At 51.7% G+C, this 18,899-nt stretch overlaps 1 protein-coding gene across 2 annotated transcripts in view; it reads right to left on the bottom strand.

The window, feature by feature from the left end:
• Positions 1-658: 658 nt before the first annotated feature.
• Positions 659-18,899, bottom strand: part of BRD4 (bromodomain containing 4) — a 42,290-nt gene continuing 24,049 nt past the window's right edge. The window contains exons 5-11 of one of the 2 annotated variants that reach the window (XM_050914418.1): positions 15,857-16,140; positions 14,940-15,299; positions 12,639-12,767; positions 6,998-7,207; positions 5,335-5,534; positions 2,786-3,087; positions 659-841 (exon numbers count right to left, since the gene is read on the bottom strand). In XM_050914418.1, coding sequence (XP_050770375.1) covers positions 726-841; positions 2,786-3,087; positions 5,335-5,534; positions 6,998-7,207; positions 12,639-12,767; positions 14,940-15,299; positions 15,857-16,140 — 1,601 coding nt within the window. In that variant the 3' untranslated portion in view covers positions 659-725. The remainder of the gene's footprint in view (positions 842-2,785; positions 3,088-5,334; positions 5,535-6,997; positions 7,208-12,638; positions 12,768-14,939; positions 15,300-15,856; positions 16,141-18,899) is intronic. The other variant, XM_050914419.1, reaches the window with a different exon arrangement.

The raw sequence follows: 18,899 nt of genomic DNA, 5'->3' as shown, positions 1-18,899 counted from the left end.
TGAGTTAGCAGCTAGGAGGAAAAACCGGCTTTAAGTGACGGCACAAGCTTTGCTTCCCTAAAAGCAAGGAGGGAACGCTAGCAAGGAAAGCGTAATCATGAAGAAGAACGTGAGAACAGCCTAATTTAAGCCTGAACGATGGTGGCGCGAGGGAGAAGCAGAGTTACGCGGAGCAGACGCCGCTCTGGTGATTTAAAATTTAAACTTGAATTTTAAATCCTTTTCCCTCGAGATCTGCCCGACGCCGTAAAATAAAAAGGCTTTTGACGCGTAAAACCCCGTTTCCTCCGTCTTTCCCCGTCCTCTGCGGCGCGAGCGGTGCCGGGGACGACGTTTTAAACCCCTCCTTTGAGGGAAAAATACAGCGTTTTTTTCTAAAAATACAAATCTAGGTCCTTAACCGGACAAGGAGCTACCTTGGCGCACGCCGGTTTTGTTGGCACCCGCGCTCACGTCTGAGTTCAGCAAGGAAAAGCTTACGGAAAAGCATCGTGGCGGGCTTAAGGATCGCCACGGACAACATGGCTACCGCCGAGCTGTCCGCGGCGAGCCCAAAACCGAGCAACACGCGGCGGCGTACATTGGTTTTTTTTCATTGGAAAGACCAAAAATAAAATAAAATAAAATAAAATAAAATAAAATAATTAAAAGACCGAGCCAGGAATGAAAACATATTTATTTATACAGAAACCAGGTCTAGGACTGAGTCGTTAAATAAGCTGCGTCTAACCTGTTTCTGAATCTTCGCTGTCGGAGGAGCTGGACTCGCTGGTGCTCTCAGACTCTGAGGAGGAGAACCCCTTCATTTTAGAGGAACCAGCAATTACATCCACTTTCTCCGCTGCAAGAAGACAACAGTGCGACATCGTTAAAGGCTAATTAATAATCCCGAGTCCTGCCTGCTCCTCCCAACCCTGCCCGCTCCTCCCAACCCTGCCCGCTCCTCCCGTTCCGACACCAGCGGCCAACTCCGGGGGCTGCGCAAGACCTGCAGCGTCCCGATATTCCTGCGGATGGGCCGAGCCAAGCTTTAATCCTGCGTCTCCCGCTTATTTCTATCGCTGATCCGCGCTAGCTGGGATGCAGCAGGGTCTCCGAGGTTCTTTGGGGTGATGATTTTTTTACGGGGCGGAACGCGCCGGGGGCTGTCCCCTTGTGTCACCATCCCAAGCGGGATGGGGACGTACCGAGGGGAGCCGGCCGGGATTTAAGCCCGTCCTAGCGGATGTTCGGCCGCGCGACAGGCGCTGGCTTGCTCAAGCGAGGACGTTCTTCATCCTCCTAAACCCCTCCGGGGTAGAAAGGTCTGGCTTTATCCAGCCGCTTTAGGCTGGCCTAAAACCAGGGGGGTGTCTTCTCCTCCTCCCTGCTCGTGCCCAGCCAGGAGCCGGTGCTTAATCCCGCGTGGCTGCGCGATACGGGGCTGAAAACTCGTTTTTTTCTTTTTAAGCTGCCTCAACTCGGCGGTGTGAGGAGGTGGCGGGAGGCTGAGGCAGCGGAAAAGTACAAAATTGCCTTTTTTTTTTTTTTAAAAAATAGCTTAAATGAGAAGAAAAACGGGCGGCTACAGCCTAGGCGTTGCTCCAGCCACCGGCGACGCTGGAGCCCTTCACTAAAACCCTCAAACCCTACAGAAAAAAAAAAAATATCTACACGTTTCGCTAGGGTACGGAAGGATAAAGAAAGCCGCCAGGATTTGGCCGGGTTTGTTTTCCACTCGGATTTTATCCCGGGAAGTCATCATTACCCCCCCGGCCACCGGAAATCAAAGCGATTCCCTTTAAATTCCCTTATTTCTCCCCCTGTCGCTGCCACATCCCCTTTTGCTGCGGGCAATTCATGTTAACAAGCGTTCAGCTGGTTTTTGGTAATTAGTAAAGATGTGTATTTATTATAGAAATACGTATGTTAAAATATTTTTAAAATTATAATTTAAAATTATTAAAATATATTGAAAAATAAAAATGAGTATAAAATATAGATGTAAAGGGAATTTATGGATATAACAAAAGGATATAAAATAGATCTTTAAAATAGAGTAAAATAGTAAAATAGATTAAAATAGATTAAAATAAAGTGTATCAAAATATATCAAACTATATTAAAATAGCCGCTAAAAAATGTATTAAATGTATTAGATTATATATGTATATGTATATGTATAAATATTATATATATGTATAAAATTAGACGTATTAAAAAAAGGGGGGAAAACCCTCTTCCACCTCCAGAAGCGGAGGCGGGAGGCGCAGGGAGCCCAAATCCCGCCAAATTCCCGAGCAAAACCCCCGCATCCGCCATCCGTCCGGTACGCCGGCGTCCCACGGATGCCGAGGGGGAAGGAATCGGTTTTCCCTCGCCTCGCCTCCGCTCCCCGTCCCGAAACCCAAAGCTCTGCCGCTCGTCCGAAAAGATCGTTAACGGACTTAAGAAAAAACCGCTGGCGTCAGCTCGAGACGTAACCGTTCGCGGCTCTTCGTGACAACGCCACTCGGAATTAAAAGAGGGATTATTCCGGGGCGCTACGGGAATTCGCGGCCTCGTATCAGCGCCGCTCAGCTCCAGCCCCGCGGCAGGATTTAATACACGTTGATGTGTCATCAGAGAAACGGTAAATTAAATAAAACGAAAGGAATTCCAAGAAAATCCTCTTTTTCACTGGACAAGGGTATCGAGCACCTCAATACCTGCCCCCGTCTTTTTTTTCCTACCCCTCTCTGGCTCGAGCCTGGGAAAACATCGTCGGAATAAGGAAAAAAAAACAGATTTTGAGGCTAAAAGGTACCTTGAGGTTTCCTCTTCTTCCGTAAACACGACGTGACGTATCTCTCCAGCTCCCGTAAGGTGGATGGTTTTAACGTCTCAAAGTCAATCTCGATCTCGTCGGGATTGGAGTTTTTGAGCGAGGGTTCTCTCGACTGGATGATATGGACAACTCGGCCCAGTTTCTCACCGGGGAGTTTATTAATGTCCAGGCTCAGCTGCCTCTTCTCCTCATAGGACATGGGTTTACACTTCTCCTCCTCCTCAGACTCGTAGGCTGGAGGGGGCTTGCTGTTCTTCACCGTCACAGGCTCCTTCTTACTACTTAAGAACAATTATAAAATGTTATTATAGAACAGATCCTAACGCCGAAAAGCAGCCGCTTGGGTCTAACCTCTTAAATGTAACCGCTAAATCGCTCTACTCCTAATATTTTCCCTTTCCATCCTGGAAACGAGCGTCTTTCTCATTTATAGCTTGAGCTTGAAGCTCATCCGTGAGGCTGGGATGCAGAAAGTTGAGCTCAACCTGCTGGTAGACAAGAAAGCTGAGCTCAACTTGCTCTTAGACAAGAAGGCTGAGCTCAACTTGCTCTTAGACAAGAAGGCTGAGCTCAACTTCCTCTTAGACAAGAAGGCTGAGCTCAACTTGCTCTTACACAAGAAGGCTGAGCTCAACTTGCTCTTAGACAAGAAAGCTGAGCTCAACTTGCTCTTAGACAAGAAGGCTGAGCTCAACTTGCTCTTGGACAAGAAGGCTGAGCTCAACTTGCTCTTAGACAAGAAGGCTGAGCCCAACTTGCTCTTGGACAAGAAGGCTGAGCTCAACTTGCTCTTGGACAAGAAGGCTGAGCTCAATCTGCTGTTAAGACAGCCAAGGCTGAGCTCAACTTGCTCTTAGACAAGAAGGCTGAGCTTAACTTGCTCTTAGACAAGAAAGCTGAGCTCAACTTGCTCTTGGACAAGAAAGCTGAGCTCAATCTGCTGTGAGACACCCAAGGCTGAGCTCAACTTGCTCTTGGACAAGAAGGCTGAGCTCAACTTGCTCTTGGACAAGAAAGCTGAGCTCAATCTGCTCTTAGACACCCAAGGCTGAGCTCAACTTGCTCTTAGACAAGAAGGCTGAGCTCAACTTGCTCTTGGACAAGAAGGCTGAGCTCAACTTGCTCTTAGACAAGAAAGCTGAGCTCAACTTGCTCTTGGACAAGAAGGCTGAGCTCAACTTGCTCTTAGACAAGAAGGCTGAGCTCAACTTGCTCTTGGACAAGAAGGCTGAGCTCAATCTGCTGTTAAGACAGCCAAGGCTGAGCTCAACTTGCTCTTAGACAAGAAAGCTGAGCTCAACTTGCTCTTGGACAAGAAGGCTGAGCTCAACTTGCTCTTAGACAAGAAGGCTGAGCTCAACTTGCTCTTGGACAAGAAGGCTGAGCTCAACTTGCTCTTAGACAAGAAAGCTGAGCTTAACCTGCTGTTAGACACCCAAGGCTGAGCTACCCGTCCCAATGATCGCTCTCCCAAAGAGCTGAGCGGCTCCAGGAGGTAATTCAGCAAGACAGGAGCAGCTCCGGAAGGGAATTCCTTACATCCGCACTCGGATGGACCGAGGCTCAACCGATGCCGCCTGCTTCTCGCCAGGAAAGGCAAGAGGTTGGGCTGTTTCAGAGCCTGACACCCCGTACGGAGAAGTAAAACCCAGCATCCGTAAAAAACATATGTTCCTAAGAAGGGGAAAAAAAAAACCCCAACTACGGGGACTCCTTGACGTCGCCGTCGGCGTCACCTACGCTTCGGGCACCTCAAAACCGACGGAGGTAAATTTGGAGATATTTATCCCACCGTTTGCAGCAGATCCAGTGCTAACGCAGTCACTGAATGAGGTCTGGGTAGAAAATCAGCCCAGAATCAGTAAAGGATGAGGTTACTGGTGTCACAGACGGTCCATTTCCCTAAAATAATCCGCTGCCGTGCCCGCCGGGGTCTACGCAAAGTCTGAACACGCTACGGTGAGGCCCGAGGACAGAGACAAGGCTCCAAGATCTTGCTCGTTATTTCCTTCCTTCTTAATTTCATCTCATTACAGCTAAATACGCCAAACAACTCCTTTTGGCCTCGGGTTAAACACCAAGCTCCTGCCTCCCCTTCGAGCCGGCAGCTGACAAGCGGTAGCGACTCAGCTCTCGGCATCTTACCTCTTAATTGAAAACCTACAGCTTCCAAAAAAAAACAGGGAGAGGGAGGAAAAATGAGAGGATTCCAGGATTTGAGATCCGACAGAGCGACTCCACGTGATTTTTTTTGTTTGCTTCCCTCCCTCCCGTACTCGGCAGCAGCCCCGCAGAAAAGCAGCAGCCCCGAAAACCCAAGCTAAACTCATGGTTGGGACCTGACCCTGAGCAACGCCTCCGGAGGCGAGGGGCTTGCTGCGAGTCGGGCCTAGCAAAGGCGTTACTCGGCAAGGATCCTGCGTAGAATTAAGTTAATTAGCGAAGGGGAAAGAAATAAATTAAAAAAAAAAGTCAGTGCCGTGCGGTAAAACAGAAGGATGACGTGCCGGAAGAGGGACAGGGCTGACCTGGAGGTGCTGCTGTTGCTGTTGCTTTTCTTGGCCTTCTTGGGTGGCGGTTCCTTGGCTTTGCTTTTCTTGGCGTCTTCCAGCTCGTCCTTCTTTTTGTGCTTCTCTTTCTTCTTCTCCTTCTTGTCTTTCTCTTTTTTCTTTGGTTTGTTCTGCTGCGGCTGGGACAGGGCTGCAAGCTGTTCGTGCACCGCTTTAAGCTGAGAGGCAGACACACACACACGCACACAAAGATCAAGATACTTTGGCCCAGCACCTCCTCCTTTTCCATATTAATTAACTTTTTTCTCTGCTGCCTAACGCCTTCTTATCTTTTACCATTAATTAAGTCGGTTCTTCCAGCTTTTTATCACACTTTTCTTTCTATTAAAGCATTGACCACTGCAAGAGGAAGGAGACAACCCCTTTAGGGTTATTTCTCCCCGCTAAGGCAGCAGTGGGCTGCTCGCTTCAGCAGCACTAGCGACGCTTTAACACACGATGCAAAGCACTAGCGACGCTTTAATTACCAGCACTAACGACGCTGTAATTACCAGCACTAACGATGCTAATTACCAGCACTAACGATGCCAGGACCGGGGAAGATGCGGGAGATAAAGCCGAGGGTTGGAGCGCTGCTCCTTATCTCGCGGGTTTCCCCCTCGCTGGGTAAATCCTCGCTCCAGCTCACGAGTTCAGGCAGCCCTGGAGCGTCCTGCCTGCTCAGGGGTGTCCTGCCTGCTCAGGGGTGTCCTGCCTGCTCAGGGGTATCCTGCCTGCTCGTGGTGCCCTGCCTGCTCAGGGGTGCCTGCCTGCTCAGGGGTGTGCCTGCCTGCCTGCTCAGGGTGTCCTGCCTGCTCAGGGTGCCTGCCTGCTCAGGGGTGTCCTGCCTGCTCGTGGGTGTCCTGCCTGCTCAGGGGTGCTGTCGGGTGTCCTGCCTGCTCGTGGGTGTCCTGCCTGCTCGTGGGTGCCTGCCTGCTCGTGGGTGTCCTGCCTGCCTCACGGGGTGTCCTGCCTGCTCAGGGGTGTCCTGCCTGCTGCTCAGGGTGCTCCTGTCCTGCTTCAGGGTGTGCCTGCTCCGGTGCCTGCTCCTCACGGGTGTCCTGCCTGCTCAGGGGTGTGCCCTGCCTGCTCAGGAGTGCCCTGCCTGCTCAGGGGTGCCCTGCCCTGCCTGCTCACGGGTGTCCTGCCTGCTTGCGGGTGTCCTGCCTGTTGACGGGTGCCCTGCCTGCTCAGGAGTGCCCTGCCTGCTCACGGGTGCCCTGCCTGCTCACGGGTGCCCTGCCTGCTCACGGGTGTCCTGCCTGCTCACGGGTGCCCTGCCTGCTCACGCGTGCCCTGCCTGCTCACGGGTGTCCTGCCTGTTCATGGGTGTCCTGCTTGCTCACGGGTGCCCTGCCTGCTCAGGGGTGCCCTGCCTGCTCAGAAGACACCAAGCAAGCGCAGGCAGCAAATTCCTGCCGCTGGGAACCCCCTCGCGTGTCCTAACTGGAAGGACCCCCCTGAAAAGCATCAATTCCTTCGTCTTTCACTTGAAACCGAAGCGTTTCGGAGCCCTTGGCAGCTGACGGTCACCATCGCACAACTACGCAAGGCCAGGGCTTTGAGCCAAGGCCCCGAGGCCGCCGAGTTCAAGCAGAAGGACACGTTGGACACCCCCGATCCGTCCGGAGGGACGCGGTACCTGTTCCTGGAGCTCCGCTAACCGCTGAGCTCGTTCTTCCTCGGAGTCGTCGGACGAGCTGTCGCTGTCGGAGGAGCTATCGCTGCTGCTATCGCTAGATGAAGGGGGAGCCACCTTGGTGGGAGGCGGCACCACCACGGGAGAAGAAGCCGGAATCACAGGTTCTTCCGGTTCATCCGGCATCTTGGCGAAGCGCATCTCGAACACATCCTGAAAACACAAGGGAAAATAACGTAAGGTTTGGGAAAGCAGGAGACGACAAGCGTGGCTGCGATCTCCAGGGCGTTCCCTACGGATTTGCGGACTCTACCCGAGCAATCAACACACACCCCGCAGACCAAGATCATTTCCCAAAAGCTCCAAGTCCACATGGAATCCTGACCGTCTCCAAGATGGTTTTGGGGGAAAAAATTACCGGCAAGAAGGACAAGACTCATTTAAAAGCCGCATCGTCCAGGTCCTTGAGATCTTCTACATCTTCTTCCGCAAGGGATTCGCAGAGAGCTCAGGGCAGGAACTGCAGGCGCAGCTCCGCGGTTGCAAGCCCCGCTCCTCTTCAGCCTGCCTGCATTTTCCCAACCCACGTCCCGCGAAAACCACCTCGATTCCACCCAAACGCCTGCGCGAGGACGTCTCCCCGTTCTCCTCAAGAGCAACGGGTGCAAAGCCGGTTCAATTCCCGTTATCCCACTGATGTGAAAGCCCTTCTTTCTCCTAAAGCCGGATAGGAAAATCCATTTTCATTTAAACCTAAGACAAGGCAGATAAGGTGGGAAAGCCTGGTTCTAGTTAAAGCCTGGTTGTATTTAGAGCCTGGTTCTAGTTAAAGCCTGGTTCTAGTTAAAGCCTGGTTGTATTTAAAGCCTGGTTCTAGTTAAAGCCTGGTTGTATTTAGAGCTGGTTGTATTTAGAGCCTGGTTGTATTTAGAGCCTGGTTCTAGTTAAAGCCTGGTTCTAGTTAAAGCCTGGTTGTATTTAAAGCCTGGTTCTAGTTAAAGCCTGGTTGTATTTAGAGCCTGGTTCTAGTTAAAGCCTGGTTGTATTTAAAGCCTGGTTCTAGTTAAAGCCTGGTTGTATTTAAAGCCTGGTTGTATTTAAAGCCTGGCTGTATTTAAAGCCTGGTTGTATTTAGAGCCTGGTTCTAGTTAAAGCCTGGTTGTATTTAAAGCCTGTTTCTAGTTAAAGCCTGGTTGTATTTAAAGCCTGGTTGTATTTAGAGCCTGGTTCTAGTTAAAGCCTGGTTGTATTTAAAGCCTGGTTGTATTTAAAGCCTGGTTTTAAAGCCTGGTTCTAGTTAAAGCCTGGTTGTATTTAAGCCTGGCTGTATTTAAAGCCTGGTTGTATTTAGAGCCTAGTTCTAGTTAAAGCCTGGTTGTATTTAAAGCCTGGTTCTATTTGAAGCCTGGTTGTATTTAGAGCCTGCTGTATTAGAGCCTGGTTCTATTTCTTGGTGCCCGCTGATTTGAAGGACGGGTTTGAGCGCGGTTTTTTAGTTTCCCAGACGAGGAACGAGCGCCTCTTGCACCCCAAGAGATTTTTTTCCCCCCCAAGGTGCCGCCTCGTGAAGGGCGAAGCGCTGGCAGACAAACCCGCCGTTGCTTTGCGGCTCCTACAAGGCCAGCGAGACCCGAGAACGGGCTCGATTCCCTTGCTTTTCGGTGTTTAGAAGTCAGGCGCTTATTTCTGAGCTCAGCAACTCGCCCCGGGCTCCTTTCGGAGCCCGCAAGGAGACCGGCAACTCCCAGAAGATGACTCAAGCGACGGTGGGAAGGACAACCCGAGGGCGGCGCAAGCGTCGGTGTCCGTCTCTTCAATACCGAGTCCTAAAAAAATACCAAGATGATTTCTCCTCCCGCCCGAAGGTTTGCCTTTCAGTCTACAGTCGCTATTTAGTTTTCCCATTTTCCGTGTCCCGGGGGCGCGGCTGTGACCACAAACCCACCAGACGAGGTCTCGGCCTTGTTTCTAAAACCCTACGGACTGGAAATATTAACCGCGCGCCCTTTCGTATAGATTTATCCGACTTATCCGAAACCCTTCAGCAAGTCAAACACCCCGGGATACCGAACCACGCCGATTCGGCTCATCGCTCGAGCGCGGGAGCCACGTTTGCCTTCCCGAAGGCTTCCAGCTCTTCTACTTCGGGCTCGCCCTTGTGATCTGAAGGACCCGTTGGGTTCGCCTTCACCTCGCCATACATTATTTTTCCACCCTCCTTCTTAAAGGCGAGCAGGCGGAGCGCCGCCGGACCGCATTTCGCCATCCTCAGCCTCCTCCTGCCTTTATTCGGGGTTTATTTTCAGGAGCGACGGGTTTTTCCAGGCGCCGGAGCTGTTGCTTTGCTGCTTCCATCTGCTGGCAGAAACGCCGCTGACTTCATCGACGCGCTCGGGCTCAAAATCGCAAGGGAAGGAGGAGAAAACGCCGGAGGGAAAGGAGAGATTTCCGAGCTCCTCCAGCGACGGCACGGCTCGCGGGAGGACGGAAGCACGCACGTGTGTTTGTCACCGAATCACCGCGCTTAACGAGTGTTTCCAACCTAATTATTGTTTTCCACGAACCAGAAAGGCCGGTCCTTGATTATCACCAGCAGGCAATGCTACACCACCGTACAGACTCCCATTTTTAAATTCTTTAGGGTCAGAAATAAAACCTTCCTCGGGTTTTTTTTTAATACCTACCTAGTGCTTTTAATTAACAGGAAGGTTAATTTAAAGTTCCTTTGTGTGAAGTTAAAAAAAGCAATCCATCAGTTCAGAAGCACCTGGGTTATGAAAAGCCCTCAACGTCCGAAGGATCCTTAGGAATCCACCCAGGAACGGACGGAAGAGAAAAGCCTGTGAGTAGATAACGAGCTAATTAACGCCTTATTAATCAGGGATTCTCACTGCTGCTGTTTCGTGCATCACCGGTACGGCTGGGTTACGGCTGACCCGTCCTCCCTTGGACAAACATAAACCGTAAAGCTCTTCCAGGAGCTGGCGTTAACCCTGAAAATCCAAGAAATCATCTTCTGACGATGAAATGGTAACAAAAAGCGGAAAACCCGAGTTATTTCAGCGGTTGACGTTTCCAGGATGGCGGGATCACACAGCAGGCACCGACCGGGGCTCTCTGTTAAGCAAGATGCCGCGTTTCTTGTTTACGGGAACTCAAGTTCAAACTTGACTCCTCGGCTTTGTTTCCAAACCTCAGCAGCGCTCCAGAAACCTCCCTTTTTTTTAAAATTCGATTTCGGAAATTCCATTTTCCGGGCACGGGGAAAAACAAACGGAGAGATGTCACTTTGGTCTCAGCCAGGCGGGGAGCGGGATCCAGCTGCTCTTTCGGTACCCACCTCCATCGCATCGTCGCTACGGGACCGCTCCGTAAATTTAACGCCCATTTTCCGGGGACTATTACGTTCAAAAACCACTTTTTTCATCTTTACGTCAGAAATAAAGTTTCCCGAGCGCTTGCTCTGCGCGGGGACGTGTTCCCGAGCCTGTCCACGGGATTGATGCGGATGAAATCCTGATTTCATCTAGTCCTTTGTCCAGAAGGCGTCACCTGGCAATGCCGGTCGCTGAGGATTTTCCCCCCCCGGTAAAACGGGGTGAAAGAAAAGAAAAATCACAACTTTCTGTGAAACTATTCAGTGCTCGGCAGCCTGCGCCGAGAGCGACCGGAATTTCAGATCGGATATTGCCCTTTCATTCTGCTGTTGGTTGGAAAACGCTCCAAGACGTCGCTTAAAGCGGCTGCGAAGTTCTTCGTTTAGACCAAACCAAGAAAGAGCGAGCAGCCGGAGGGTGAGGATCGCGTTTTCCAGGTGTCTATTTACCACAAAATCCAGAAAAAACACAAAGAAGATGATGGATTCTACTAAATTCATGCTAAAAGCAAGCCGAAACACACATTCACTCAACATACATTCGTCTCGAATTAAGCCAGCCCAAACCTGAGCTGTATTTTTATAAAAGCATCAGGAAAAAAGACGAGCGCCTAAAGACCGAGGACACATCTCGCAGGCCGCGCGTCCCGGCTTTGCTCTCGCTTCTTTTCCTTGACCCTTTTGTCGCAGCTTCCCATCCGGACGGAAGCAAAACAGCCGGTGGCCTTTTTACGAGCCGGTTCTTTCCTCGAGCGAAATCCCTTCGACTTCAGCGGAGGAGGAAGCTGCCTCACCGCCGAGGTTTTTACGCGAGGTTTCCAGTTAGCAAAACCCAGCAAAATTATTAATATCCAGTCTCTCCCTTTTTTTTGGTCGTTTCTTGAGTCAAACGTCCTGCAACCTAATACTTTTCTCCCCAATTTAATAGTTTTTCTCCCCAATTTAATAGTTTTTCTCCCAATTTAATAGTTTTTCTCCCAATTTAATAGTTTTTCTCCCTATTTAATAGCTTTCCCCCCAGTTTAATAGCCTCCCCCCCCAATTTAATAGCTTTTTCCCCAACCTAATAGCTTTTCCCCAGCTCTCCGCTGCTTTCTGCTGTAACTCAGATCCCTTCTCAACCCGTTTGCCGAAGGTTAAAGCAAAGCACGCCGATCTTCTTCTCCTTCCGTGCAGCGAGAGCCCCGCCGCCACGTCGTTCTGCTCCGTGCCGCCGGAGCCGCGCTTTTCTACGCTAATAAAACCTCTTCCCTTAGGGATTCGGTTCCCGTGTCCTGGCGTACGTCTCGCATCCCGCCGAGCCCATCCTGCCTCCCCTCCTCGTCGCGGTCGAGCCGTCTTTCCGGCATCCGGCACGCAGCTCCACGTGGATTTGGGGGGGATTTGGCCGCTCGGTTGGTATCAAACGCGACACGGTGAAGTTATTAAGGAGGGAGCGAGCGACGTACAGCAGGAAACCTTATTTCTTTAGAAAACGACTGCGCCCACAATCCTCCCAAGGCAAAAAAAAAAGGAGAAATCAGCATTTAAGGGAGCGATCTGCCTGAAATCCCGGATATGGGGAACGCCCGAGCGTTTTTAACAATAAAAAATCAAACGCAAGAGCTCTTCATCCCCTCGCAGCGCTTCTCGGCGGCTGCTGCGAGCTCCTTCAGCGCCGAAACGAGCTCGGTCTCGCCCAGATCCGCTCGGAGCAAAGCGATTTCCCCCGCTTCGGCCAGGCGACCCCGCGTAGCAGCTCCGATTTACCGAGAAAACGAGGGAATCGAGATGGTTTTTCGGAGCGGCGGAGCGTGCGCAGTAAGCCAAGCGCTTCACTCGAGACGCGGGGCTCGTTCATTAATTACAAACCCTTCAGGAACGAGCGGAGAGCAGAAAACTTCACCGTAAGAATGACGGAGGAGGTAACTAAAGCAGCACGACGCGGCGGGTACGGCCACTTCTTTTCTCTCTAGGCGTTTTGGGGAGAAAAGTGACAGTTTGGAGCCGCGTTTTTCCTTCCTACTCCTTTCTCAAAAAGCTAAGAGGACACAAAAAAAGACGCTATTAAACAAAACAAGAGTTTGAAGAAGCAAATTGGGCTAAGTCAGCTCACTCCTTGCATCACTTCCACAGCAAAAAGTATCATTTTTTTAACCGTTATCCACCACACTGGCATTTTTTAACGTTATTTCAAGACTACGTGGCCGTTCCGCTGGAAAAATAAGTCAAGAGAGACGCCGGCGCTCATCGAAAACTGAAGCGGGCCACGACAATGCGCGTCCTTACCTGCAGCTTCCGTGCCATGGCCACCACCTCGTGATCAGCGGGGTTGTACTTATAGCAATTGGAGAACATCAATCGTACGTCCGCCGCAAATTCCTGAGCATCTCGGTATTCCCGGTTCTCCAGTTTAGACTAGAAAGGAGAGGGGGGAAAAAAAAAAACCACAACAAAACTCTCCGCTATTAACAGCGCAAACACACCAAATCGATCGATGGAATAAATACAGCTCCGTGGCGCCCACGGATTTTGCGCACCCGTTTTCTCCCTACGTTGGAACGACTACTTTTGGTTAAAAGAACGACTACTTTTGGTCAAAAGAAGGCCTAATTTTGGTCAAACGAAGGCCTAATTTTGGTCAAACGAAGGCCTAATTTTAGTCAAACGAAGGCCTAATTTTGGTCAAACGAAGGCCTACTTTTGGTCAAACGAAGGCCTAATTTTAGTCAAACGAAGGCCTAATTTTAGTCAAACGAAGGCCTACTTTTGGTCAAACGAAGGCCTACTTTTAGTCAAACGAAGGATTGCAGCTAGTTTATAAAAAATTAGAGCCAACTACGGGCATCCTCGATGAGGTTCAGAAGAGGACTAGGTGCTCTCCAAGCCGCCTTCTCGCCGCCTCCGCGGCTGCCAGCAGCTAGGCGGTTCGGATGAAGAACCCAAGGGGGATGCTGTGTTGAAGAGCGGTGTTGAAGGCCGGGAGTACAAACCTGACCTCAACCGAGAAGGGCTAAGCCTCCACGGGCGCCCAAGGTGGCGCGTCAGCAGAAGACGACGGCGAGCTTTGCTCAGATCGTGCCCCTAGAAGGAAGATCTCACGAGTTGCGTTAAGGGTGTAGCCTGGTTGGAGGGACAGAGGACACCAGGGTGGTCCTACACCCAACGCTGGAAGAAGATGACAGGCTTTGTTGACGCAGGGGACAGGATTCAACCATCTCACCTCCTTTCAACCATCCACCCTTCCTCCAGGAACCAAACTGGTGTCTCCAGAGCTTGGATCTCCAGCCTAGGAGGGCACAGACCTGCTCTACGGCTACCTGCTCCTGTCCCAAGCCTATGTGGAGCTGGAAGGACTGATCCGGGCGGAGAGAGCCTCGAGACGACCCCTCATCCCTCCGAACGCCGCATCCAGCTGCGGCAACGCCAGCTGAGCCAAGAGAAGCTTCACGCTTCCTTCTCCCTCCCTGGGAAAGCGGGGTTGAGTTGGACAACTGGAAGCCGGAGAACGCTCACCAGCTGTCCCGGCAATATCTGCCAAGGGTGAGCTCAGACAGGCAGCCCTGCCAGACAGTTGGGCAGCGAGATGTACAGGCAGCTACGGACGTGCAAGACCTAATGCTCACGGCCGGCCAGGCCGGAGAAGAAAGGAGAAAGCCAAAGCCAAGAATTTAATTTGGCATCTCCGAGGTTTGGCCCACCAAGATCCTACATCTCCGAAACGCCGTCACGAAGGAAGGGCCGTGATCCTCGTTGGCTTCAGCCCTGGCGTAACCTCGGCAAGGAGCGGGCCGCGGGAAGGGAAAACTCACTCCTCCGGTTTTAAAACGCAGGCCCAAATTGGGCGAAGCAGGAGTTAGAGCTAAGCTTAAACGGCTGGCACGGGAGTTTATCCCGTGGCTAAAAAGTTACCGACTTCTAAATAATGAATCGAGGTTTGGTAACTAAAAAGTTAAAGACTTCGAAACAAGGAATTAAGGTTTGATAGCTGAAGTCGGGCTTCTGAATCATGAAGTAACGTTTCAAGGGGAAACACGGATGGATTTGCAGTCGCTTTTTAAAATTAAACAACTCCAATAACGAATTAACGTTTCAAGGGGAAACGTGGATGGATTCGCAGTCGCTCTTTAAAATGAAGCGATTTTAAACTAGAGGGAACTACCTGTGCTTAAGAGAAGACTGATTTCGACAACTTCAGAAAGACAGGCCTTGATCTTAAAAAGAACCGAAAATGGAGTTGGTTTAAATCAAATCCCCTTATTCCTGTGATCTGTGCTCTCTGAGGCCACCTCCTGGGCTAAAAAAAAAACAATAAAAAAGGGCAGATTTATACAGTAATGGAAATTTTCTATAAAAAACCCGTGCGAGCGTTTCCTAAGAACCCTTCTGGAAGGATGCCGGCTTGTTTGTTTTTCCCAAATGTCAGGCTAACAGCAAGAGGAGAAGAAGAGAGACCGAATGTACCAGAAACCTACGGCCAAAATAAAGCTGGCAGCCATCTGGAGACGCCCGGCGCGCACGCGCGGGGAGAAAAGGATCTTTTTTTTCCGCTCGGACCCCGGCCTCCCCCTCCTATAAACCTGAGCTTACTTTGATTGTGCTCAGATCCATGGGATGTTTAATGATATCGCAATAATCGTGCAGTCCCAGTGCTTCCACATCCACAGGTTTGTAGAAGGGCCAGGCGTAGGCAGCGTGTTTCTTGGCGAACATCTCTTTGATGATCCCGCTGCAGTATTTTAACTGCTCGGAGATTTTGCTACTCTTTTCTACCACGTGTTGTTGAGAGTCTGGAACGTCCTTCTTTGGAGGCTTTACCGGGCGGCTGCTTTCCCGACGCGGACCCAGCTTGGTGGATTTGGGTTCGGTGGGAAGCGATGACGATTCATGAATTGGGTCGATGGTCGTTGGCGTCGTGGTGTCTGCTTTCCTCTTCACCCCTTTTTTTGTCTGTAAGCGAGCAAATAAAGCAATATTAACTCTCGGCATCGTACTTTTGGCTTCAACCGAGCTGCGTTTCTTGTAGCGTTGCCTCGGATTCGCCATCGCTAGTGACTCAAGCCTCATGGCAACGCTACGAGAAGGACGTTGGAAGCCCTTCCAAAAATATTCAGCTCTTGTTGGTCTGTACTGAGCTCTACAGAAAAACATACGGGTTCTTTCTGTCGCGCCAGCAAAGCTCAAGGGCGTTGAGTCACTTCAGCAAGTCAAGATTTTCTTCCTGAGTCACACAAAGCTCAAGCAAGGAAGGTTTGGAGAGGACGAACGGGGTTTCCACGCAAACCTGGGTGGAATTCATCGCGTCCAACTTTAACCGGCGTCAGAGGGGGTCACCGCAGGCTCCTCGCGTTTCTCAAAACATGAATTTTTTGACCAAACTGCGGCCGTTTGCCCTCAAATGCGACTCGAACGGCAAAGCAAAGGGCGACCACCTGACCCACCGCGGCGTTTCGACGCCGCGAAGATAATTTAAGCCGTCACGTTCAGATAATTAAAGAATCACTCACCTTCACGGGCTGGGCGGGTGTTGGGATAACGGGAGGGTGAGGTTGGATGGGCTGGGGAGCCGGGGCCGGCGGCGCTGGAGCCTGGGGAGCAGGCGGAGGCGGCGCAGGAGGTTGAGGAGGCACCATCGTCATTACCGGGGTCGGGACGATGAGGTCAGGGGTGACGGAAGGAAAGGAATGAGTCGTCTGCGCGGACTGGAGGTTTTGCTGCGGCGCCTGCGTCTGCGCCGGGGACGACGCTTGGGTTGCGTTCGGTACCGTGGATGATCCTGGTTTGGATGTCACTGCCAAGAGAAAAGAAAGAAAAGGTCGCTTCTCTCTTCAAACTTAGCTGTTTTAACGGGAAAAACAATTAATGTTTCGTAATAACGCCATTTAAAGAACATTCCTCATGAGATAATTAGTATCTTGCAGTTCCTGCTCTTGAGCAACCAGTCAGGGACAAACCCTCACCACGTTTTCCTTCACGAGGATTATTTTTATGGCTCGCTAGGTGAAACGGTGAAGCAGCTCAGGATCTAACCGCGCCAAAACCCCGCCAGAAAAAAGACCAAGATCAGGCCAAAGGCGTCCTCCTCTCTTCCCCTTCCCTTCACACAAGGTTTCTGGCAGGCAGGGCAAGGACTCGAGCGCATCTTTTCCTGCCTACCCTTTTTTCCTAGGCAACGGTTCCTGACTATCAGCATTCGGGAGCCCAAAGTGGGCAGCTCTTTCCTCGGGAGCCGTTTCGTGCTCCGTTATCAAGGAGAGTTTCTTAATTCTTGGTGACTTAAGTCGTCGCGGCGGCTGCTGCTGCTGCTTTCCGGGGGGAAATCTCTCCCAACGGCTGCAGAGCGAGGTCCTCATTAGGTGATTTCAAACACGGAGCAACCGTAGAGGTTGGGACACGAGGTTGGAAACGTCAGCGCTGTCCTTGGACCTTCCGGTCTCCCTGGGGACGTCACCTCCTTGCCGGAGCCGCTGCTGCTTTGCAGGGCAAAGCTCTGACCGAGCTTCCAAACTTGCCGGCGCGGTGAAACGCCCTCCAAAGGGGAACGCTGCAAAGCTTGGATGACGCTGGGACACATCGCCATGCTGCCGGCAGAGCTTTAAGACGGAGGTATCAGCAAAACGAGATCGATCCCAAAGTCCGGAGAAGGTTTGGGATCAGCAGGTATTACAGGAGCGCCTTCCGTCAGATATCAAACGTACCTCGTCAGCAATAATCGGATTCGTATCTTCAGCAAGAAGCGAGCTCGGCGTTTTTTAAAACATGGGGACTATCCTTTACGCACGCCCCGAGCAGGGAGCAATCCCACCGCTCGATCCGTCCCCGCGCTCACCTCCCAGGCTGCGGAGAGTGGATTTCGGCTGCTCGTTCATCGCCCTCTCAACAAGGAGACTCTCCGGAGCGCGATGCGTCAGCTGTATGTCCTGCCCTGCCGGCTATCCAACACCTCTTCCAAGAATCATTCCCAAAAAACAATAGATTAGAAAAGAAAGGCAGCCAGATTTGCTTCCAGTCAGTCCCCGGGAGCTGCAATTATTGCAATCCCACTGGAAAAATGTTTATTTCCACTAAAAACGAAACAGCAACCTATTAAGAGAATAAAATCGGGAGTTTTCATCCCGTTCTCCTTGCAAAACGACAGCAGAGTGCTGATGTCTCCGAGTAAGGTGGGGACTCGTAGCCAGAGGGATCCCGGGGTCCTGCTGGGATCCTGTGGTCTTGCTGGGATCCCGGGGTCTTGCTGGGATCCCGGGGTCCTGCTGGGATCCCGGGGTCTTGCTGGGATCCCGGGGTCCTGCTGGGATCCTGTGGTCTTGCTGGGATCCCGTGGTCTTGCTAGGATCCCGGGGTCCTGCTGGGATCCCGGGTCTTGCTGGGATTCTGGGGTCCTGCTGGGATCCCGGAGTCCTGCTGGGATCCTGTGGTCTTGCTGGGATCCCGGGGTCCTGCTGGGATCCTGGGGTCTTGCTGGGATCCTGGAGTCCTGCTGGGATCCTGTGGTCTGCTGGGATCCTGTGGTCCTGCTGGGATCCTGTGGTCTTGCTGGGATCCTGTGGTATTGCTGGAATCCCAGGGTCTTCCTGGGATCCTGGGGTCCTGCTGGGATCCCGGGGTCTTGCTGGGATCCCGTGCTCTTGCTGGGATCCCGTGCTCTTGCTGGGATCCCGGGGTCTTGCTGGGATCCCAGGGTCCTGCTGGGATCCCGGGGTCTTGCTGGGATCCTGTGGTCCTGCTGGGATCCTGGGGTCTTGCTGGGATCCTGGGGTCTTGCTGGGATCCTGCTGGGATCCTGTGGTCTTGCTGGGATCCTGTGGTCTTGCTGGAATCCCAGGGTCCTGCTGGGATCCCGGGGTCTTGCTGGGATCCCGGGGTCTTGCTGAGATCCCGTGGTCTTGCTGGGATCCCAGGGTCCTGCTGGGATCCCGGGATCCTGCTGGGACCGTGAAGCAGCTCGGCAAGGCTTAGGCAAAGCCGACGCTCTTCACCTCCCACCCGACGGAGGAGCCCGAGGTTCCTATCGGAAACCCGCGGGGATTTTGCAGCAAAGCTTTCCAGCCAGCGCCAGCCCTGGTTTTTCATAATTTAACCCCAAATGGGTTATTAGACGCTGAAGGATTTACCGCACAGTATGATTTAACAGGAGGCGGAGCAGACCGGAGGAGAACGATCGTGCAGGTCCCTGAACAGATATTCTAGATAGTAAATATAGAGTTATTTTATTATTCTCTTGTGTTATTATCTTATTCTAGATAGTAAATCACAACGTAGAAGCGCTGGGTGTGGGACGCCCCAGACTACGTATGCGCGATATAGGGTTTCCGGATGAACCTATGGCTCCCTTCGGAACGCTGGTCAATACTAGAGGTGAAGAGCTGGAGGGTGATGAGCTCAGGCGGGGACCTACACATTCTATATGCTATAGGGTTGCGGCGGAGGAAAGGAGACCTGCGTTTGTAAGCGCCTCTCCACGCCGTGTAGGTAAAAAGATCTTCTCTACGGGCGATTTCATCGCTTCTGCTTCAAAGAGATGCTGAGAAAGGCGACGGGCAGTCA

This window comes from Gymnogyps californianus, unplaced genomic scaffold (genome assembly GCF_018139145.2).
Source record: "Gymnogyps californianus isolate 813 unplaced genomic scaffold, ASM1813914v2 HiC_scaffold_40, whole genome shotgun sequence".
Taxonomy (NCBI): domain Eukaryota; kingdom Metazoa; phylum Chordata; class Aves; order Accipitriformes; family Cathartidae; genus Gymnogyps; species Gymnogyps californianus.
Note: the sequence above shows the minus strand (reverse complement) of the source record. Positions and strands in the feature narration are given on the sequence as shown.